The 19,420-nt window shown below is 37.8% G+C and overlaps 1 protein-coding gene across 1 annotated transcript in view; it reads left to right on the forward strand.

The window, feature by feature from the left end:
* LOC149819472 (protein ARABIDILLO 1-like) overlaps positions 1-15,324 on the forward strand; it is a 29,405-nt gene extending 14,081 nt beyond the window's left edge. The window contains exons 12-13 of the mRNA XM_089984791.1: positions 11,541-11,625; positions 14,722-15,324. Coding sequence (XP_089840917.1) covers positions 11,541-11,625; positions 14,722-14,904 — 268 coding nt within the window. The 3' untranslated portion in view covers positions 14,905-15,324. The remainder of the gene's footprint in view (positions 1-11,540; positions 11,626-14,721) is intronic.
* Positions 15,325-19,420: the final 4,096 nt, after the last annotated feature.

Genomic DNA, 19,420 nt, shown 5'->3' on the forward strand with positions numbered 1-19,420 from the left:
GTAAGTTGAGGTATCATCTTTGAATTCTTTGGACATAAATTCTCCCCCTGAATCGGTGCGAAAAATGAAAATATCATTTTAAAATTTATTTTTAACCATTTTATGAAATGTTTTAAAGTGTGAAAAAACCTCAGATTTATGCTTAAAGAAGTAAATCCAAGTATACCTAGAAAAATCATCGACAAAAATTATATAATATGCATATCCATCTTTTGAAATGACTGGTGCAAGACACCAAACATCCGAATGTATTAATTCAAGTGGTCTAGAAGAAACAAAAGTTTTATCATGAAATGATAATCTTTTCATTTTGCCAAGGATACAATCTTTACAAGTAAAACTTTCAGAATTACAATTTTTTTCTAAACTTGAAAAATATTGAATTTTAGACTCATAAGGATGACCAAGTCTTTTGTGCCACAAATCCAACTCTAGTTTTTGAACATTATAACAGAAAACATTCTTAGGCAATTCTAAAAAATCCATGTAATATTACACCCATAATCAGATATTTGAGAAAATAAAAGATTTAGATTCAGTTTAGGAATATATCTAACTTCTGGGATAATTTTTTTTTTTGTTTTATGAAGTTTTTCAAAATTGCCTATTCCTTCTATTTCAAGATATGTACCATCAGTTGTGAAAACTTTTGACGCACTTGAGTTATTTTTAAGACATTCAGATAAGATTTTGATATTTGGGATCATATGAAAAGAAGCACCAGAGTCAATGAGCCAAGAAAAGTTACTAGGATCGAAAAATAATGAAACAACTTCTCCGATCGAGGCTTCAGTTGAGGAGGATGCTCCTTTGAGAGGAGGTTGAATGATCTTCATTAATTGAGTCATAGATACCAGTGTATCTTGGTCTTTTGACTCCGATCCGAGAGATGCAACTTTCTTTTCTTTTCTTTTCTTCTTTTTAGCTTAAGACATTGAGGCCTATAGTGTCTCGAGCTCATGACAATGGTGGCAAACGACTTTTTTTTGTCAAAATCAACATTTTGTCTACTAAAATGAGGTGGCTTATAAGTGCGCATATAGTTACCCGGTCTAGACACAGTTAGAATGAAATCATCTTCAGGTTTTGGAGTATTCTTCCTAAGTCTGTTTTTGTAATGCCCCCAAAATCCCGGACTCATAACTTTTTAGGAAAATTTTGAAAGCTTTGTAATCATTCCTTTTTCAGAGTTTAAAATAGCAGTTGAGTGAAAAATGGTGTTTAAAATAACAAGTCAACGAACATTAGGCACATTAGAGGCAAACTTTTCCTTTACACAACGGATTTATAACTCTGTACATTCATTGAAACCAAATAGATTCAAAATGAGGTTTTAATAATTAAAGTTTATACGAAAAATGAAATTTCAAAGAGACCCTTATACCAAATTACAAAAATGTCATCAGGAGTGAAATATCAGGGAAAGAGTCTTATCTTGATATCATTATGTCATCGTGCCATCGCTTGTCGTACCGACCTAATCATCACCTGCACCCATGAAACGGGTTAGACTTATAAAAATCTAGTAGGTGCATTGATATCAAAATTCAGAATAAAACTAACATATACGTTGTTCCTTTCGTGATGTGTAATTCAAAATAAGTAAAATAAACATGATAGCCTTGTTTCGATATTAACTGTCCTGAGGGTACACACAGGAGAAACGTAGAAACAACAGAGACTTCTCGAGGGTTTGTTATTCTGTGTATTTTGATACCCCGGGCAACTAACCAAGTCTGCTCATAAAGGTACGGCCAATGACCGAGAGAGAATTTCCCAGATGCTACTTGTTTAAGAGGATGCATCCATACTTCTGCTAAAGTCATTGGGACCTACCACCTAGGATAATTTTTAGTAGCCCAATCTCCTAACTCCAATGACCAGGGGCATCGAGTTCAATTGCTACTCGAAGAACGTACTTATTAACAACCTATCTATCAGAGTTTTTGTACCATCCGATCCTCTCCCTTGACGGAGCTAAAGAAACGAATGAGTATGTTGTTAAAACATATGTAATAATACCATAATACCCGATAGGGGTATTATGGTCATTTCACAAAGTACCCCATAGGGGTACTTATTTTGTTTCTCGTATTTCACTATTTTTTATTTTTCTTTTTATTTTTATTTTTGTATTTTTTGGATACCGAAAAGGGGCCCCACAATGGAGTCGTTGGGCCCCCAACGGTCACATATGTGACCGTTGGGGGCTCCCAACGACTCTATTGGGAGCCCCTTTGGTCTCCTCTTCTTATAAATAGGGGGAACCCCCCATGTATGTTGTATTGCTCTTGAGAGCTCCTCTTCAATAATAGTGATATTATTTTTCATGTGTGTAGCCTTTTTATAAGGCCCTTTGTATATCCCTTAGTGGATTTTCTCTCTTGTGCTTGTTGCATTTGTCCGTGTGGGACATAGTGAATGCTTTAGCATTCTTGGTTTCTTCCGCTTATTTCATTACATGGTATCAGAGCCATAAGATCTTCTAAAGGTAAAATCTTGTCTCTCTACTTCCTTTCTTTCTCACATCTTCCTTGTGTAGCAATGGAAGTCAAGATCGATCTATCATTCAAACTCAATGGAAAAAATTACATGATGTGGGCATCCGCAATGGAGAATAATCTCAAAGGCAAGAAGCTTTGGGGTTATGTAATGGGAACCGTTCCGGAACCCCAACTTAAGCTCACAAAGATGGAAGGAGATCAAGAGAAAGCACTTGAAGGCGATGCTCGTCTCAAGGCCATTGAAGATTATAATCATCAAATGGAAGATTGGGAGAGCAACCATGCAAAAATCCTTGCATGGTTTATGAATAATGTCGAACTTAAGGTATGTGCAAATATTGCAAAATTCCGCCGGGCAAATGAAGCTTGGTTTTTTATGAAGGGTATGTTTACCCAAAAGGATCTTGCAAGAGCTTATTTCTTGCAAGAAAAAGTAAGAACCACAAAACAAGGCGACATGAGCATACAAGATTACTATAGTGCTCTAAATCCTTTGTGGGATGAATTGGCTCTTTTAGAGCCTAAATGGGTATCTATGGAGGATGTGGTTCTAAGACAAAAACAAATGGAACAAGATAGATTGTTTCAATTTTTATTTGGGCTTCGTCCCGAATTTGAACAAGTGAGATCCTCACTTCTCCATAGATCCACGTTTCCTCCCTTAGAAGAAGCTATTGCCGAGATTACTCAAGAAGAGACTAGGCATAGCATGGGTAAAAGCATAGAGGAAGTTCTTGCCGTATCTAAACCCGGCAATCATGTTAAAACATACAAACCACCTCATTTTGGTAAGCAAGGGAGTGGTGGAAGAAAAATGATTATATGTCACCATTGTTATGAGCCGGGACATATTAAACCCGTTTGCCCAAAGCTAAATGGGGCATTCAAGCCAAAGGTGGCTTCCGTTGAAGAATCCACCACCAAAGAAGATGACGGCAAGAACGGGGATCTCAAAGACACTCTTGGACAAATCTCCTTGGCTCTTCAACAAATCTTAAAGGTCACTTCTTCCACCTCCGGTGCCGCCATTGCCTCATCATCACCTCCCGGTACGTACTCTTGGATTTTAGATTCCGGAGCTTCTTTTCACATGACCCCTCATGAAAATGCATTAACCAATGTGCACACCAATTCAAAAATGTCTTGTGTCTCTACGGCCGATGGAACTTTTCTCAAAATAAATGGTGTTGGAACTCTTGATTCTAAAAATGTTCAAAATTTCCTTGTTCCAAAAGTTAGAATAGTTCCAAAATTAAATCTTAACCTCTTTTCCGTTTCTCAAATAGCCGACCATGGATGTGAAATATCTTTCTCATCCCAAGGGTGCTTTGTGCAGGATCTCCGGTCCGGGAAGCGGATTGGGCAAGGCCATAGGAAGGGAGACCTTTATTTTATGGATAATTTAATGCTTCCAAATACCTCATTTTGTACTTATGTCCAAGACAAAAATATTGAAACTTGGCATAAAAGGCTTGGACATCCAAGTTACTCTAAAATGTATCTTTTTCCTTTTGGACACAAGTTTTGTAAAGAAAAAGATATCAATTGCAAAGATTGCATTTTTGGCAAAATGAAGTCTACTCCTTTTCCTATTAGATCCTTTGTGACAACAAGACCTTTTGAATTGGTGCATTCCGATGTTTGGGGGCCATCTCCGGTTCTATCTAAAGGTGGTTATTCATATTATGTTACTTTTATTGATGATTATACTAGATATGTATGGATTTATTTTCTTAACTTTAAATCGGAAGTTTTTAACTTCTTTAAAGAATTCCATGCAAAAATTCAAAATCAATTTCAAAGTCAAATATCCATTCTTAGATCCGATTCGGGTGGAGAATACTTATCAAATGATTTTCAAGCATATCTAAAACAACATGGCATTTGTCATCAAAAATCTTGCCCAAGAACTCCTCAACAAAACGGTCTAGCGGAAAGAAAACATAGGCATATTTTGGAAACCACTAGATCCTTACTCATTTCTAAAAATATTCCTAAAAATTTTTGGGCCGAAGCCGTGTTAACCTCCACCTATTTAATCAATAGGATGCCATCTTCAAAATTGAATAATATCTCTCCTTATGAAAAACTTTTTAATATGACACCCGACTACAATCGTCTTCGGATTTTTGGGTGTAAATGCTTTGTTCTTTTACATAAAAGAGATAAATTGTCACCTAAAGCAATAGAATGTGTATTTTTAGGATATGGTGAAAATAAAAAAGGCTATAGATGCTTTGATCATAAAAACAATAAGTTATTTGTCTCCAAAGATGTAACCTTTTTAGAAGATGAAAATGGATTTGACATATTGGAAAAATCAAATGAAATTGATTATATGTTTATCAATGATCTTTTAGAAGATTCAAATGATGACTCTTTGAGTCATCCAGAAATTTTAGAAAATACTCATGATTCTCATGATGATGATGTATCACCAACTAATGGTGACAATCTCCAAGTATACACTCGGCGTGAGGAAGCCCAACCTATTAGTGCTTTAGAAAAATTCTTGCGGCTTAATGAACCCCTAGAAGAAACCTCCCTTAGGCGTTCTTTTAGAGAATCAATTCCACCTAATAGGTTTGTCTCATATGAAACTCTTTCACCTAAATATAGAGCTTGTCTAATAGCCTTGCATTCTTACTATGAACCCTCCCATTATAATCAAGCAAAAAGTATACCTCATTGGGTTGAAGCAATGAAAGTTGAACTAGATGCTTTAAATAAAGCTAAAACTTGGGAAATAGTTCACCTTCCTCCAAATAAGAAAGCTATAGGATGTCGATGGGTCTACAAAGTCAAAACAAAAAGTGATGGTTCCCTAGAGCGCTATAAAGCTAGATTAGTTGCTAAGGGATACTCACAAGAATATGGCATCGATTATGAGGAGACTTTTGCTCCCGTGGCTCGCATGACAAGCGTTAGAACTTTAATTGCGGTAGCATCATCTAAGAAATGGCCTATATTCCAATTAGATGTTAAAAATGCCTTTCTTAATGGTCAGTTGAATGAAGAAGTATATATGGATCCTCCGCCGGGAATCAGTGTTAACCAAGGTCAAACCCTTCGGTTATTAAAAGCCTTATATGGTCTTAAACAAGCCCCTAAGGCTTGGTATGATAGATTTAGTGCTATCATGTTACAATTGGGATTTCGCTCATGTTATACTGACACTGCTCTTTTTGTTAAAAATGCAGGTAATAGTATCATCATCCTTCTGCTTTATGTTGATGATATGATCATCACTGGCAATGATGAAAGCGGTATTCTTAAAGTTAAAAATATGTTAAAACATAATTTTGATATGTCTGATCTGGGTTTTCTCAGGTACTTTCTTGGCATAGAAGTTGCATACTCTCCTCGAGGGTATATACTGTCACAGATGAAGCTTGCTGCAGACATATGTTCCAAATCTGGGATTTCAGATGATAAAAAGGTGGAGACTCCCGAGGTTATCAATGCTAAACTACGACTGGAGGATGGAGTTCTGCTGGACGATCCTACGCCCTACAGGCAACTCATAGGCTCCCTCACCTATCTGACTATCACCAGGCCCGATATTGCTCATGCTGTGCACTCTGCAAGCCAATTTCAGCATGCTCCTACATCTGTGCATATGAGTGCTGTGCTCCGGATCATTCGATATATTAAAAATACTTTGACTAAAGGGCTATTCCTATCCTCAATCTCTTCCTTAGATTTACTAGCTTATACTGATGCTGACTGGGGAGGAAACCCAAATGATCGAATCTCAACTACTGGCTTTTGTGTATTCCTAGGAGATTCGCTAATTGCTTGGAGGTGTAAGAAACAGCAGAAAGTCTCATTGTCTTCTACTGAAGCAGAATACAGGGCTATGGCAACCACTACAATGGAGCTGGTGTGGCTTCGAAGTCTTCTTCAAGATATGAGAGTCGAAATTACCGGGGCTTCGAAGCTTTGTTGCGACAACAAAAGTGCTATCTACATTGCCAACAACCACACTTTCCATGAGAGGACGAAACATATTGAAATGGATTGTCATTATGTACGTGATGAATATCTTCGTGGGACAGTAACACTGCCATATGTCATTTCAGAATATCAACTTGCTGATTTCTTCACCAAAGCCATGCCTGCTCCTCGCTTCTTGTTCCTCCTTGGCAAACTTTCGGTCATTCCCCCGTAAAGTTTGAGGGGGGGTGTTAAAACATATGTAATAATACCATAATACCCGATAGGGGTATTATGGTCATTTCACAAAGTACCCCATAGGGGTACTTATTTTGTTTCTCGTATTTCACTATTTTTTATTTTTATTTTTATTTTTATTTTTGTATTTTTTGGATACCGAAAAGGGGCCCCACAATGGAGTCGTTGGGGCCCCCAACGGTCACATATGTGACCGTTGGGGGCTCCCAACGACTCTATTGGGAGCCCCTTTGGTCTCCTCTTCTTATAAATAGGGGGAACCCCCCATGTATGTTGTATTGCTCTTGAGAGCTCCTCTTCAATAATAGTGATATTATTTTTCATGTGTGTAGCCTTTTTATAAGGCCCTTTGTATATCCCTTAGTGGATTTTCTCTCTTGTGCTTGTTGCATTTGTCCGTGTGGGACATAGTGAATGCTTTAGCATTCTTGGTTTCTTCCGCTTATTTCATTACATATGTCTGGTTCTATTTTAACTGACGACCCATTCTATATACTCTGGTCTTTCAAATCAACTCGAGCATTTTGCCTATGAAGGCGATTATCATTATTTATGTGATTTCCTTTTCATTATTGTGCATTTGCACGCTACAAGGTTAGCATAAACTCTCATCCAATGATCGTAGTACTAACATGCCATGCATGTCTGATAGTACCGTTACGATGAGAGGGATATTGGTTTATCAAAAAGAAAACTGATACCACTTAGGGTTATGCATTCGAAGCCCTTTCATTATGCTTGGTTGTGAATATGCAAGCCCCAAATATTCATTTTTGCTTTTTGAAACAACGAATATTACGAGCTTTGGAATTTCACATGTGAAATTCCTTTTTTCTTTAAAGACTTCGCGAGTATGTGTAAATCTGTGTCTTTAAATGCAAGCATAATACAAAGTAGGCAGGACTATGCAAAACTGTGTACCTTACAAAGTCATATATATATATATATCAAAGCATAAGCCTGTGTATATTTCAGCATGGAGGCAATGTAAATAATATAAAACCAGACTCAATGTGCGAAACCACACATCGAGCTAAATAAACTGTATAAGCGATGCACGATATACGAAATCATATATCGGCTAAATAAATTGCGTAAGCAGTGCACGATGTACAAAATCGTACATCGGCTAAGTAAATTGCGTAAGCAGTAGCCTGTGCATGTAACAACGCGATGGCAAGTAAATGACATAAAGCAAGATTCGATGTGCGAAACCATACTTCGAGCTAAATAAACTGCGTAAGCGATGCACGATGTACAAAATCGTACATTGCATAAGCAGTGCACAATATACGAAATCGTACATCGGCTAAGTAAATTGCGTAAGCAGTAACCTGTACATGTAACAACGCGGCAGAAAAGTAAATGACATAAATTTTAAATGGACAAGAATATGCAAAATTGCATCCTTGAGTTTAAAAGCATATATATATATATATATATATATATATATATATATATATATATATATATATATATATATATATATATATATATATATATATATATGCTATACGTATAAGTTAGAAGTATTCTGTCATTTGTCCTCGTATGCAACTTTCCCTTACCTCGGAGATGGTCGAACTCGCTGACGATTCCAAGCGTAGGTTTTCAAGGGCTCGTGCCTTGGTGAACGTATCGCGTCCATTGCGCTGATGTGGTGTGCTAAAAGATATTTGATTGTGTTGCGAAAGAAACGATGCAACCATTTAATTTTAACAGAATAAGTGACGCTTGTGTCGCAGGGGTCGAACTCGAACCCAGTTCGAGCTGACCGGACCGAGTCGGGCACGGTAACACACAAAAAAATGGATCAAGCAGAGTTTGACTTTTGTCGAACTCAGCTTGATTGAGCCAAGTGAGGGGCAGCCCATGCTGCCCCTTGACTGAGCCAGGCTCGATTCAAGAAGACCGAGCAGGGCTCAGCTCAGCTGCGTCCAATCAGCAAAAGGAGGGGACCGCGGTCGGGCCTACCCAACATGGTTGGACCACTACCGTAGGCAGTGGCCGGCCACAAATAGGCAGTCCACAGAGGAGCCAGGCTCGGTTCCTGGCAAGAGGGGAAACAAAGGGGAGGGAGTGGGCTCGGTGGTCAGGCCGAGCCAAGCCTGGCCTGGCCCCCATGCTGCGACAACAAGCGGCGACAGGCCCGACCCGTAGGCAAGGTCCCGTAGTGCGACAGGGGTTGGGCCTGTTGAGGCCCAGCTCGGTTGAGGGGGTGTGGGCTCGACGGTTAGGCCGAGCCCGACCTGCACACTTCCAGCTTGCCGAAAAATGTGCAAAGAAGAGAGAGGGAGCAGGGTGGAAGGTGGGCTCGACTCAATCGAGCCCAATCCTCTTCCCTCCACCCGAGTCCCAGGGGTACTCTGGCTCGGGTGGCCTCCCACCACCATGCGCAAGGCGCAGGGGAAGGAGGCGGGCTAGAGAGAAACGAGAGAGGGCAAGAGGGCCGGTGCCCTTGCCTGCTAACGAAAGGAAGAAAGAGGACAGGAGGGGCGGCACCCCTGCCTGCTAACGAGGAGAAGTGAGAGGGCAAGAGGGGCATCGCCCTCCTGCGAGAGGTTAACAGAGAGAAGAGAGGGGGAGAGCGCGTACCTGCGAGGTTAGGCAACTCCGATGAGCAAAGAGAAGTAAAAGGAGACAGAAGGGTCAGAGGTCACGCAGGGGAGCTCGGGGGTGAGTTGCGAGACGAGGAGGGAGAGAGAGAGATGAGGGCAGAGGAGGAGGGGGTCGGTGTTGTGTTAAACTGAACCCTTCTCCCCTGGGGGTTTAAATAGAAACACAGGGGGTCCGAACCCGGATCCAAAACAATTTTTTTTTGAAAAATGTGAATCTTACAGTTTTCCTCCATAGTCAGTTCCTCTATAGTATCAATGATAGAGGGAACCTAACCTCGATGTAGAAGAGACGATTTGGTCATCTCAAATTTTGGTCTTAAACCGTTTAGAAACTGATAAAAATGTTCCATATCGAGTTGTTTTTTGCAAAACTTGATATCTTCGAAACAATGTCATTTTGGTTCAAGAAGAGTTAATTCATTCCAAAGTTCAGATAACTCATTGTAATATTTCCTAATAGTTTTATCCTTTTGAGTCATTGTTTGAACTTTGTCTCGCAAATTGCACACATGTGCAAGATCTTTAAGTGAATACATATTCTTAAAATATTTCCAAGCTTTATCGTCATGCTCAAATTTAGTAAGGCTAGAGCATTTCTTAATGCCAACGCTATTAATTAACCATGACATAATTTTGGCATGCCGTATCCTCCACTCTTTCTATTTTTTTTCATAGGTCGCCTAGGCCTTATTCTTCTCTCCTTCCGTGAGAGATACTTCTTTGTCATTCTCAATTTTTGTGAGAATTAGTTTCGGTTCCGAATCAGAACCATCCACTATACACCACAACCCTTTTCCTTAAATATAATGCTTCATGATAGAAGCCCACATCACATAGTTGGTGTCATTTAATTTCATGGGTATGATGGTGATCTTATCATTGTCATCAATCTTTTACAAGGGTGAGAAAAAGAAAGAATAGATGAGAGAAGAAAAAGGAGAGAAAGAGAAAGATAAGAGAGAAGAAGAATGAGCACAAATACAAATTTTCGTAGCCAAGCTTCCTCCAAATGTTTTCTTTCTTCAAAATAGACCTCTTGAGTCAAGAACAAGAGAACAAATCACCCTTTGCAAAGGAGGCACGGAAAGCGAGGTGAGAATTCTTCAAGATCTAAAAATTTTCAAGGCTCTGATACCATGTAATGAAATGGTGGTCTTCCACAAAAGCACGAGAAACCTTCTAAAGAGTGTCTATTGGAGACACCTCAATCACAACCCATAAGGGTAAAAATGAAAGAACACATTAAAATAATAAATCTTTATTGCTTCACAAGAAATGCTTAAAAAGCATTTTGATAAAATAAAGGGGGATGACCCCTATTTATACAAGAGGGAGAGGAGTGAAGGTCTCCTTGAGAGTCGTTGGAAAATCAATGGCTATGAAAGTACCAGTATTTCCCAGCTCATAAATTCATGTTTTTTCAACAAAAAAACATGATCCAACAGTCGATTCCAACTAAATCGAACATGCTAAACACATCTAACGGTTCAGATCTATCATAAAACACTTAAAACCTATAGGGCAGAACGAGAAATGGGGCCTAATATGTTCAGTTCTCTCTCATATATATATATATATATATATATATATATATATATATATATATATATATATATATATATATATATATGAACACGCATACATGTCCTTGTGCCCTGATTTTCATAAAAAACAGAAATCTGTATGAGGTCTGTATGGTACTCACATCCATAGCTGGGTCTATGCCACAGAAGCCAAGTTTCCTACTATTCTTTATGATGGTTGTGATTTTCTGTGCATGGTCTCTTGCATTAGTATCATTTGATCTATGGATATGATACGCCCACATTATTCTACTACACAGAGCGACCTTTACCTTTTTCATTTATTATTACATCAAATGGTGTCCACTTGCATAGAGGTTCCCATCGGTGAAGAATTCCCAAATTCATAATAATATGGAGCATTTAGAGGTCTCCCATATTTGTAGTGAAGGTAATGCAGGATGTCTAGTGGCCTGGCCATACTAGGAGATTTGTGAAATTGGGCTAGTTTTTTATGGGTGCTTTTCTTCTAACCAATTGGTGTGCTGAATTTTGCTGATGCATAAATCATCTTCCTCCATAAAATCAAGAGTTGTACTCTATTGTCTGCTTCTTTTAAGCAGTTTTTTGTTGGTTCTGTTTTCCATTGTCATTTATCTTCTATGTATTTTTCAATTGACTGTTCTATGATTATTTTGCAGTGGGGCAGAAATTGGGAGATTTATTAGCATGCTTCGAAATACATCGTCTATCCTGCGAGCATGTGCAGCTTTTGCTCTTCTCCAGGTACACATCATGCTTCTGTATGAAAGAAATCTGAAGAGTTACTGCTGTTAATATTTTATAAGTTGATTCTTTTTTTTATTATGTGTTTGCGTGTCTGGGAGATAAGGCCCCATGTGTTCCTCCTGTTCTATTTGATGCAATGTTGTCATCTCAGATAAAATACAATTAACTTGATTGAGGTCACCTGCCTGTTAACTATATCATTAAATACAACTTTTCTATTGAATTTTGATTTTTACCTTTTATAATAAATGAATCCAAACTCTTTAATTTGGTCACATCTATTTCTACATTCTCCTCTTGAAAGCGCCATAATAGGTTTTGCTAATGTTGTAAAAATTGTATTTTATCTTGTGATAGGATATACTAATTGTAGTATCACATGTCCTGATACAATACACCCTCCAAATAGGAAAAGGGGTGTATTGTATATCCTTTGATGCTTTCCTTATCATAAGATACAACTACATTTTAGTAGTTTTTTTTACTGAAAAAGATATTTCTTTAGAACTTTTTTCACTTTTAATGAGTTCTTTTTGAATAAGATTTTCTAACGTCAACCTTATTCATTACCTAAGGGGAGAAAAAAGAATCATTTTCTTAGCTTGCTATGAAGAACATGCAGACGTAAAGGCGTAAGGCAGAAAGAAAGAAATGGTTATGAGAAAGTTCCATTATTTCATTTTTGTGATTATTGTGATAATTGAAAATCAATGTTGTAAAAATTGCATCCTATCGTATGATACAATATATTGTATTGCAGTATTGGTCCCATAATTGATGCAGTACAGATATAAATCGTCAATGATTAATGGATGTGTCAACTGTCATCATACAATACAGGTCTATGTCATAAAGTATCATATGCTAAATCATGAATTGTACGAGTTCATGGAAATTGGAAAAGGGTGTTCGGTCCTTTTGGCTGTCTTGTTTAGGCTAAAAAGAGTCATTTCGATCCTATTTTGACACCCAAAACTAAAAAAGCATCTCTTCTCTACCAGTTGCATCAGAACACCTTAAAGCTTTGAATATTAACATGATAAATTCAAGCCCTAAAAGTTGGTTTTGCAAGAAACCTCGTCGACCTTTAGAAAGATAATTTTGTGCAAGATTAACTCTAGATCTTTCTTTTGGTGCCTCTTTCAACCTAATGAAGATTAGATCCATCCTGAAAAGGTGAGATTTTCATGAAGGACGAAAGATTCAAAACTGTGAAGCAAGAGTTCCAATAGTACTCTCTCTCTATTCTTCTTCTTTTGCTGAGCACCTCTTTCTATCTTTGTCTGTCTCCTTTTTCTTTCGCTGATATAGATGGTTCCTAGTGTAGGCATCATGTATTAGTTGCTAATTCTTGCATATTTATTCATATTATGTTTAATCCATAATGAGATTTACTTGATGTGGTCAATTTGTTTTGAATTTCTACAAAAAAATTTGTTAGTTTTATTTTTAAAAATTCACTTATATTTAAAATATTTTGTGTATCTCACGGCACAGTATAATATGGTATGATAAACCCATATGTCAAATCCTTCCGATACACGTTATTATATGCTTTTGACAAGATTGGATGTTGCACAAATTACTAGATCTTTGGTAGATGAAATCTTTTACAATCAAAGCTCGAATTCCCAATGCTTGTTGGCATAAGATTGGATTTTTTGTAAATTACTAGATCTTCAGGTAAATCCTTCAAATTAATTTTATTTGTTATTTGCTTAACCACAGTTGCATCCCTTGTTGGTGAAGATCTGTGTTGTATGATTTGATTCAATTGGTTAAGTACTCTTGCTACTTGCTAATTTTTTTTCCGTGACTAATTCTAGTTTATCTACATTACAGTCATTACCCCTACTTGGTTATCTAGGAGGTTATCCTTGTTTGAACCTATGTCACATAGGTGTGGGTGCGGATGCAGCACTTAAAAAAAAACTTTTGTGTGGGGGTGCGTATATATATATATATATATATATATATATATATATATATATATATATATATATATATATTAACAGTTTTAAGTTAACACTTCGTGTATGTGTGCATTTATGTATATAATATAGATAAAACTGGACTTGGTTAGGGTTAACTGTATCTGCTTTTGGACAGAAATGAACTTCAGTGTGGTTGACTTCACTTGACACAAAGGAAGCCGTGTCAAGTGTCGCACCCGCATGGGTGCGGGTGCAACGCAGGTGTGGTGCCCTGTTATAAGAGTCTGTGTTACATAGGTTTGAACATACCTAACATCACATTTCTTCATTTGTAATGGACATTGCTTATATGAATTATGAATATATAAATTGAGTGTTGCTTCATTCAAACATGAACTCATTGCCATTTTTACTTGATTAAAGTTATACCACCTCTTTTGTTAATTACCCTTGTTTATGGCTTCAGATTTGTAATATAGTTATTATTTTGAAAATGTTGAATGCTTAAATTAATCTTGTTCCCATTTTATGGTGGTGATTTTGGAATTGAATATTCAATGCATGGCAGTTTTTATTTTCTCAAAAAAAGAAGCATGGCAGTTATTTTATTTTTGATACACACTCATTTAGTTGCTCACAAATGTTGTAGATCTATACTATATAATTTCTATTTTTAGATGCTTCATTTGTAGTCAGCTCATCAAATGTTGCGTGTTTTGCATACATTTTTTCCATTATATATATATATATATATATTTCTTTTGCAAATTTTGTGACAATTAGTTAACAAGGCTTGGCCGAGTCAATGGGTTGACCCATTGGAATCACATGGCTAGACCAAATAAAAGTCTTTAGATGCTATTTAAACCATACTTGACAAGCTCAGCCAACTCGGCTGGGGAAATATTGTGCTCACATAAGAAGATCTTCTGAGTGATGTGAGTGTGCCAAATTGATGATTATGTAGTCAAATCCTGTTTGAGATAGACTTTTTGGGAGGTTGCAAGACTGTCAGATTTCGATTTCAAATCACTGACAACCTAGCTCGGTGTTTTTTCGGATGTATGTCTGTATTGCAATTTGTGAAGGCTCTCTTGGCTGAGCGACATAGTTGATCACCTCACTTCTAGCATGACTGAACAATCTTGCTTGCTTGCAGTTCACAATTCCTGGCGGCCGGCATGCTATGCATCATGCAAGCCTCTTACACAAGGCAGGCGCAGCTCGTGTATTGCGTGCTTCTGCAGCTTCAGCAATGGCACCAATCGAGGCCAAGATCTTTGCAAGAATTGTGTTACGCAACCTCGAACATCATCCTATTGAAACTTGTAGCTTGACATGAAAAGTGGCATAAAGTTGGCCTTAAATTTCGTCCTCTTCAAATCAGGACAAGATGGATAAAGGCAACTATGAAGACCAAAAATACTGGAAGAATCTATCTATCTTTGAACCAATGATGAGGAGGTGTTTACTGGTACCGGTCCTTGCTTGGGCTTCTTTTTTTGGCAATGAGGAACAAGTAGCTCAGGTCATGGGCATTTTAGGGCGATTAAAAGGATTAACAGATTGAGGTAATTTGCTTTTTGTTTGTGTGATGTAACTGGAATGTGCTTGTGTTGCCATATACATAGTTGACGTGTGTGTGGTAATTTAATTTAATTTTCTTTGTATACAAGTTGGTACTGGATGTCAGGACCAGTATCTCAGTTTTGTAATTCAGAATGACTGCTGCTAAAAAATCAACATTTTCTTTTCTTTTTCACATTTTGTTTTTTTGAGACTATTACATATCTTGCTGACTTGCTTCCTCTTATCTGAAAAAATGGATGCTTGAAAAAGTTGACTTTTGTGGGAGCTGTAGCAATTAGAAAATAAATTCCTACACAGCAGCGGGTTTGAAAATCAAGTCCTGCAGCTGATTGCTAACGATGGGTATAGTTGTGTTAACTTTGTCTCTAAAACTCTCCTTCACTGTTAATTCCAAAATGAGCGCCTTGATTTTGTTTGATTCCATGATGGGACTTGAATTTTGGGTTCAATTTGGTGATGTTTGAAGTATTTGTGTATGGTTTTATTTTGTGTATCACTTGGTTTTATTTTGGGTTCTTTTATGGTGTGTTTTCTTTGTTTCTTTTTTTTTTTGGATAATCCAAGGGAAACACATTGGCTGGCCTCTGGTTGGTAAAACCCTTGAGATCCCCCTGCCTACCGGGGAGTATGCCCAGCTTTGACCTTGCGACAAGAGACGCCACTCGTGGGTTTCAAACTCGTGACATGGTGACATTCACAAGTCACCTCTACCAGATGAGCGGAACCCTTGTCAGCATTTTCTTTGATTCTTTGATACATCTGGTCCGTGCTGAAATATTTGATAAAAAGGAAGATGCAATACCCATGGTTATTCTGTGGCTGGAGATAAAGTGGTATTCCGTAGTTTAGCACACACCCTACCTTATGGTTGTTTTTATTTAGAAAATTGTGATAATTTGTGATGCTACGTCCTGGGAGCTCAATGTGCTATCCCAGTTCTTTGATTCTTTTCATAGAAGTACGAGTTGGTTTTTATTGCAATGCAGTGATTATCTAACTATTTGGTTCCACTAGGTATCAAGATCAGATATGTTAAGCTGACTCTCAAGAGGTTAAAAAGGTTGATGAATTTTCCTTTTTTATTCACAGGTAGAAACCACCATTACGGATCACATGTCCTGTTAAGAGCCAAGAGGTTATTACATACAAGAATGGGGATTATCTTACCCCCTTTTTTGTTAGGTCACTGTTAGGACCCTACAAAAATAATAGTTTGAGGTGTTTTATGCTAGATCTGAACAGTTGGATATGTTTGTCATTGTTTACTCTATAGAAAACATGTTTTGGATTAAGCATCTTTATGCTCAGATGTATATTTTAAAGAGGTAAAAAAAATCAATGGTATTGTACTAAAATTTGATGCTAAAATATTCATATCTTTACAACAAATCAATTGAAAACGAAACTTCTTTCTTAATAATGACGATGAACACATATGGATCTTACATAAAACACGTAAAACTATGATTTTTGGAGGGTCTTAAGAGTGGCCTAGCGAAAAAGAAAAAGAGCAGGATAATCACCATACTCATTACCTTTAGTTCCATTTACAGGTGGACAATGGATCTATCAAAGCCCCCTAAAACCTCATTAGTTTAAGAAAAAACTCGACCTTTTACCCGAGTCATCCAATATATCATGAGTACAAAAAATAAAACAAAGTGTTAGGCCCTGTTTGGAAACTAGGAGCTGGGGTAGGAGTTGATGCATTTGGCAAAAACTTGGTTAAACTGCCTTTTGGTGGTCCTTTGGAAACTGACTGCCTTGTAGTGATCGGAAACTGGTAGCTGGGATGGATGCTTATGCATTTGGGATGGGAAGTGAGGTTCTCTCACTTTCGTATTTACACTAAAGAATGAAATCCACAGCTAAGTAGCTGACAAATCAAGGATTTGGCAGTTTCCACTTCTTCAAATGGCACTTCCTATCCCAGCTACTAGTTTCCAAACATGGCCTTGAATGTTTTGTGAAATCTTGAAGACATTGATGCAAAAGTATTGGAGTTGGTTATATGTATTTAATTAATTCAATTCTTTTTTAATAAAACTTGCCTAAGAATGTCATTGGGGGTAAAAAGATGAATATGAAAAACATGATTTGGAGAAACAAATCTAACAAAAACGATCGATCATGATTTCATAATAGTTTGTAACCATGTATCCTAATCCTCTAAGCGATAGGCCCCACTTCATGCCAAGCATATCCAAACAATGATTGGATGCTACCCACATCACACTAAATATATCTAAACAAATCCTTTATTAATGATTTGAAAATAAAAGAAAGACAGCCAAAACAAGAACTTCTCCATGTCCTCTGCCAGTGAGATGACACGTGGAATTACTGACAACCATGACAAACAATTATATATTGCACTATCACAAGTAGGGATGTAGTCGTTCGAAAAAATAAATGAGCCTAGCTTGTACAAGGGTTCAGGCTTGGTATACTTAAACGAGCTTAGCTTAAACAATCAGTCCAGTTCGGATAAGCTTGGTAAACCCGGTTAAGCTTGGCTCACATAGGTATATAATGAAATTAGACTTTATGTATATATCGTTTTGTTCATAATATGGTTATAGAAAAGGTCCTGCCTTAATGGGTAGATTTTTGGTCTTTCTTGAAAGTGGTGTGAGTTCAAATCCCATTGTCTTCCCTTGACTCGAGCTTTGCTCGTGAGCTGATCCCAGGCAAAAGGAAGGTGTTAGATTGTTGGAAAGTTTCAGGACATGCATTGGGTCTAAGGATGGGAGTGGACTGGGGAAAAATGGGAATTCGTCCAAACCTGCCCTGTTTGGACCAGGGATGAACGACATAAAACTGAGAATGGACTGGGGATGAAGGTGAAAATCAAAACCCATATGGGAATGAAGTCGGAGATAGACTTACTCTTGCTCCTGCCCCGTCTCGTCCCCATCCCCATCCCCATTCTCGAACTCCATTAATGAAATTATTAATATACCCTTATATATTATAAAAATCTATATATATATATATATATATATATATATATATATATATATATATATATATATATATATATATATATATATATATTAAACCCCTTCATCTCCTTATTTTCTTATTAATCATCTTAAAACAAAAATAAAGTTATTTTAAGACGAGGATGGGCATGGGAATAAGGACGGAGATGAGGATGGGGACAACTATTTTGAGATAGAGATAGACAAGGAATGAAGGGCAAATTTTTGATAGGGACAGGGGGTGGGGACCTTATCCCCCATCCACTGCCATCCCTAGTTGGGTCCCACCTCTTTTAAGGGCGGCCAGTGGGTCGAGTCTGAATCAAGGTAGGTTTTCCAAACACGTGTAGAGAGTGTGGGAGCCATGAATTTCATAAAGAGACAGGATTGGCCTTGGATGCCGCGTTCATCCAAGTGATCAATGACAACCCACACACCATGGTTGGATGGTTTACCTCTTAGTTGGGCTGCACAAAAATTTTCATTGTCAGATGACCAGCACTTAAAGCACAAAAGAATGGATGGCTGAAAAACGAAAAAATAGTTGTCATTGGGTTGCCGTCCATTTCATTTCATCCTCAATAGAAGGCAAACGTTGGAGGGGGTGGAGACCTTGTCCCCCGCCCCTGCCCTGGTCCACTGCCATCCCTACTTAGCGGTATGATGCCTTCTTGTTTGCCCTCATGGATGTAAAAAAAAAAAAAAATCAAGGCCCCTCCAATCATTTTCTTTTACCAAAAACTGGTCCTATTAAAATTTGACCAAGCCGTTGAAGGCATTGCACCTTGGGTCAGTGACCACAGTCAACAAAACCTACTCACTATTGAATCACTAAGTCAAGATGGTCCTTTATTGCAAATTTCACCATTCAAAGTCAACGGTTGAGGCTTGGAAAGTTGGCTTAAGTGCTGGTGGCTTAGTAGGAGTCAACATGACTAGGGCGTTAGGTTATTATGCTCATCAAAGATTCGGTCTTGATGGGTCCAACCATTGTAAAGTCATTGTGTTGAGTCTTCAACAGTGCCTGGTTAACTAAACCCAAGATTCACCAACGGGGCCTCTGCTTGTTTGGTAGGAGCTGTTAGTGCAGGTCATCTTGTGTTGGGAAGTTGCAAGTTCAAATCCCAATGGTATGATGTATAGCTGGTGGGGTCTGCCTAACCTCAGCTTGCCTATAAATAAAACTAAACCCAAGATTTGAACTTGACCAAGCTCAAGCTCAGGTCCTACCAAGTCTTAGAAAAATGAATTGTTTCTTGTTAAACTGGTATATTGAAAATAATA

Source organism: Nuphar pumila, chromosome 13, assembly GCF_984573655.1.
Source record: "Nuphar pumila chromosome 13, dmNupPumi1.hap1.1, whole genome shotgun sequence".
Classification (NCBI taxonomy): Eukaryota; Viridiplantae; Streptophyta; class Magnoliopsida; order Nymphaeales; family Nymphaeaceae; genus Nuphar; species Nuphar pumila.